Raw genomic sequence first — 3334 nt, 5'->3', positions numbered from 1 at the left:
AGGAGAAGATGAAGGTGTTTGTTGTGCTCAGAAGATGCCGTTTTAGAACAATGGATGGGGTTGAACGGTTGGTGGGTGGGTGGGTAGGTAGAGAGACGGATGGATGGGTAAATAAATGCCCGTTTCGACCTCCACATTTCGCGCATTCACTGCTGTTCAGTAACACTTTGGAATGAGGGGAGGGTGTGCTCGAATCTTCACATTCTTCATCACTGTGTAAGCATACTTGCGTTTCCTTTCCAGTCCCCACTTTCCACAGAGGAATTGAATCGGCTGGAAGGCCTGTACATTGAGGAGGCAATGCGTGCCAGTGCCAACTCCATGAGTCGCGAATTAGCCCAACTGGCGAGCTACTTCCAACTGGTGTTTCTACCCGATTCCAGTGGAGCAGGAGGTGGAGGAGGAGGCGGAGGGGGAGGTGAGTGCACGGGTCTGAGCAATGCCCGCACGCTGTTGAACAAGGCACAACTGGCTGTGAAACAGAAGCCAAACGTACCAAACCTTCGTGAGAGCCTGATGGAACTGAGTCAATTCACTCCCACCACTTCCATCTCGTTGCATCACCACCTACATGGTGAAGGTGCGTTGGTGCCGGTGTCAGCGTCAGCGCCAGCGTCGGGGACGTCGATGGTGGTGGGGACGGCATTGATGCCGACATCAACGACAGCGGCTGTGGCCATAACTACAACAACAACGACGTCAGTAACCACTGTGTCCACCACACATTCGCGGTCCAGTGGTGGCCTGATACGTGGTTTGGGGGGCATTTTTACTTCCTCCACCTCGCTTCCCAAGGGTTCTGTCTCCAACCCTCCTTCAAATACCTCTCCCTTCACCTAAAAATGATGGTGTAGAATATGACAATTACGATGATTACTACCACAGCGGGCTCTGAACTGCATTTTTCCTCCTCTCTGTCCTCCATCTCCTACTCTTGCACCCGTTACTCCTGCACTTGCTCCTTCGCACCGGGCATTTGTACTCATCCTCCTCCTCCTCCTTCTGTTGCCATCGCCGCTGTCGATGCCGCTGCTGCGGCTGCTTCTTCCTGCCCAAGTTGCTCTGAAGTCTTTCTGTACACATTTATCACAGCAAACGATGAATTAAAGGCCTATTTATACTAATACTTCATTTCCTCCACCTGTTTTCGCTCTCTGGATGTTTCACCCTTCATTCCACTTCAGTGGTGGTGTAGAACACCAAGCCACCAAACTAGTCATTGGAAGACAAATGTAGCAGTTAAAGAAACATCGTTCTGCTACACACCTCGCATCGCCGTCTTTCGAGTGTCATCGTCAGCGATCCTCTCCATCACCCTTACTCTTCTGCAATCGTGACTGCTTCGACAGTGAACATCGAATTTAACCACGATGGAGACAGCGAACAACAGGCGTTGGCAAGAAGGCGGTTGTGGACTCCGTGATGTTGAGGGCTCTGTCCCCTGCGTTCTACGCCAAAGTTCTATCTTATGCGTTCTACGTTTCGATTTTTGGGTCCCGATTGCGTATTTGTTGAGAACTTCTCGCTGTAATACACAGTGGGCCATTACGCATGGATTGAATGGATTGCTTTTCATGCCTTTGCGTGGCACGTAAAACATTTGGCATAAGTCCATTTCAGGTGGCTCGGTCCCACTTGTCGTTTCAGTGATGGCGTAGGCAGCTACGCATGGGGTCAATCTTATCCCATCCCATTCGTTCAACTCTCCTCCCGTTTCGCGACATCGAACATTGTGTGAGGCATGCGATTGAGGTGGTTGACGTCAGCTTTTCTCTCGTCAGTGTCAGCACGATCTGATGTAAAGGCGCCACTCTCCAGCCAATACAGTTGGAACATTCATTCGCCAATTTGTCATATCACTGTTTACCACTGCCATCAGTGTGGAGGACAGGTGGTGACCCTGGAGGATGAGACGCAGCAGCAGTAGCAGCAGCAGAGGCAGCAGTAGTTGTGTGATAAACCCAGCGAGGAGGGTGGTGAGACAGGTGGTGTAGACGAAAGCGCGGCAAGGTATCGAGATTGTCAAATGCAGTCGTCAAATGCACAGCACAAGGATGCACACTTTCCTGTCACAACTCACTTCAACTCGTGTGCATCCTCTTTTTCGTAGGAGGCAGCAGTGACATTTGCACTGATTTCGCAGCATTGGGCGCAGTTCCTCCAGTGATTATGCATGAAAGTGCAAAAGTCTGCCTCGTCGAAAGGAATTGTGACGTCAGAGGGGAGGGGAAGGCAGGGGCGAGTCAAGGCATGGCAATTCGGTGCGACGCATCGACTGTCTGGTCTCCAACATCACTTGGAGGCACTCCTGATTCCTGAAATCGAATCCAATTCACCTCACATTGGCCTTGTCAGATGCACCAATCATGGTCTCCCCACGCCTCACTTTTTCGCACCCAAATGTGCCCTTTTGCATCACCAGTTTGTCCTAACGCGCGTGATCAGCAAAATCATTCATGATTTATTTATTTATTCAGAGTTGGTGGAGATTTATCCACGAGATAACCCCTTTCCCTAACTTGGGTTGCTCCATCCCCTCCCCTCTCTTCCTCACCCCTCTCCTCCTCTTCCCTCCCATCCCATCTCTCGCCTCGCCTCGCCTCGCTTTTGCAAACGCCATTCATGCACCAGTGTTGTGGGTGGATCCAGTGAATCCAGGTGCATCCAATTGTCCACTGATCAAATGACACCGTTCCGTCTCGGTGACATTGCAAACCACCACATCAGTAGTTGCATCGTCGTCTACACCACGTGATCTCGTTTTTGCATCCCCTTGATGCCTTGCCTTTGGCTCAGAAGCAGCCCCACTCACCAACACCATCATCAATTTGTCAGTGGTGATGATAGCTTGTGCAACAATTGGTCGTGTTCGTGTCGTGAGATCCTCTTCCTGATTAGGCCAAGCAGGTAAAGTGACTTAAAGTAGGTGTTGTTGTGAAGTCGCCAACTCGACAGTTGCACGAGATTGCAGGGCGATATGTTGGCAGTTAGCGGGAGATGGGTGGATAGATTGGTGTTGTTCTTCTTCCATGGGAAAGAAGTGAAGGCCATAGAAAAGGAGGGAGGTGCGTCCAATCGCCTGCACTTCTGTGGCACCGTTATTTCGCCTTTGATGTCTCCCTCTTCATTTCTTCCTTGCTGCATTAGTGATGGTCACGTGTGTGTCTGCACCTGATGCGAGGAAAGGGTGACAGTCATCACTTGGAGGGGTAGTGTGTAGTGACGTCTGTGGAGGAGGGTGGGAAGGAGGAAGGAGACGGGTAGTGGAGATGAGGATGAGGATGGGGATGAGGTAGTGACTTCAGGCAGTACTCTGCACTGGGGAACATTTACA

General features: G+C 50.9%; 1 protein-coding gene across 1 annotated transcript in view; it reads right to left on the bottom strand. All coding sequences in view use genetic code 11, as the record gives it.

Annotated features, from left to right (window-relative positions):
- The window catches only part of EGR_02038 (hypothetical protein), a gene marked incomplete at both ends in the record, with an annotated part of 2635 nt that extends 1020 nt beyond the window's left edge, over positions 1-1615 (bottom strand). The window contains 3 exons of the mRNA XM_024491287.1: positions 572-836; positions 970-1073; positions 1267-1615. Of these exons, the coding sequence (XP_024354140.1) occupies positions 572-836; positions 970-1073; positions 1267-1615 (718 nt within the window). The remainder of the gene's footprint in view (positions 1-571; positions 837-969; positions 1074-1266) is intronic.
- Positions 1616-3334: the final 1719 nt, after the last annotated feature.

Source organism: Echinococcus granulosus, assembly GCF_000524195.1.
Source record: "Echinococcus granulosus chromosome Unknown EG_S00009, whole genome shotgun sequence".
Classification (NCBI taxonomy): domain Eukaryota; kingdom Metazoa; phylum Platyhelminthes; class Cestoda; order Cyclophyllidea; family Taeniidae; genus Echinococcus; species Echinococcus granulosus.
The sequence above is the reverse complement of the archived record's forward strand: the minus strand, read 5'-3'. Positions and strand labels throughout refer to the sequence as shown.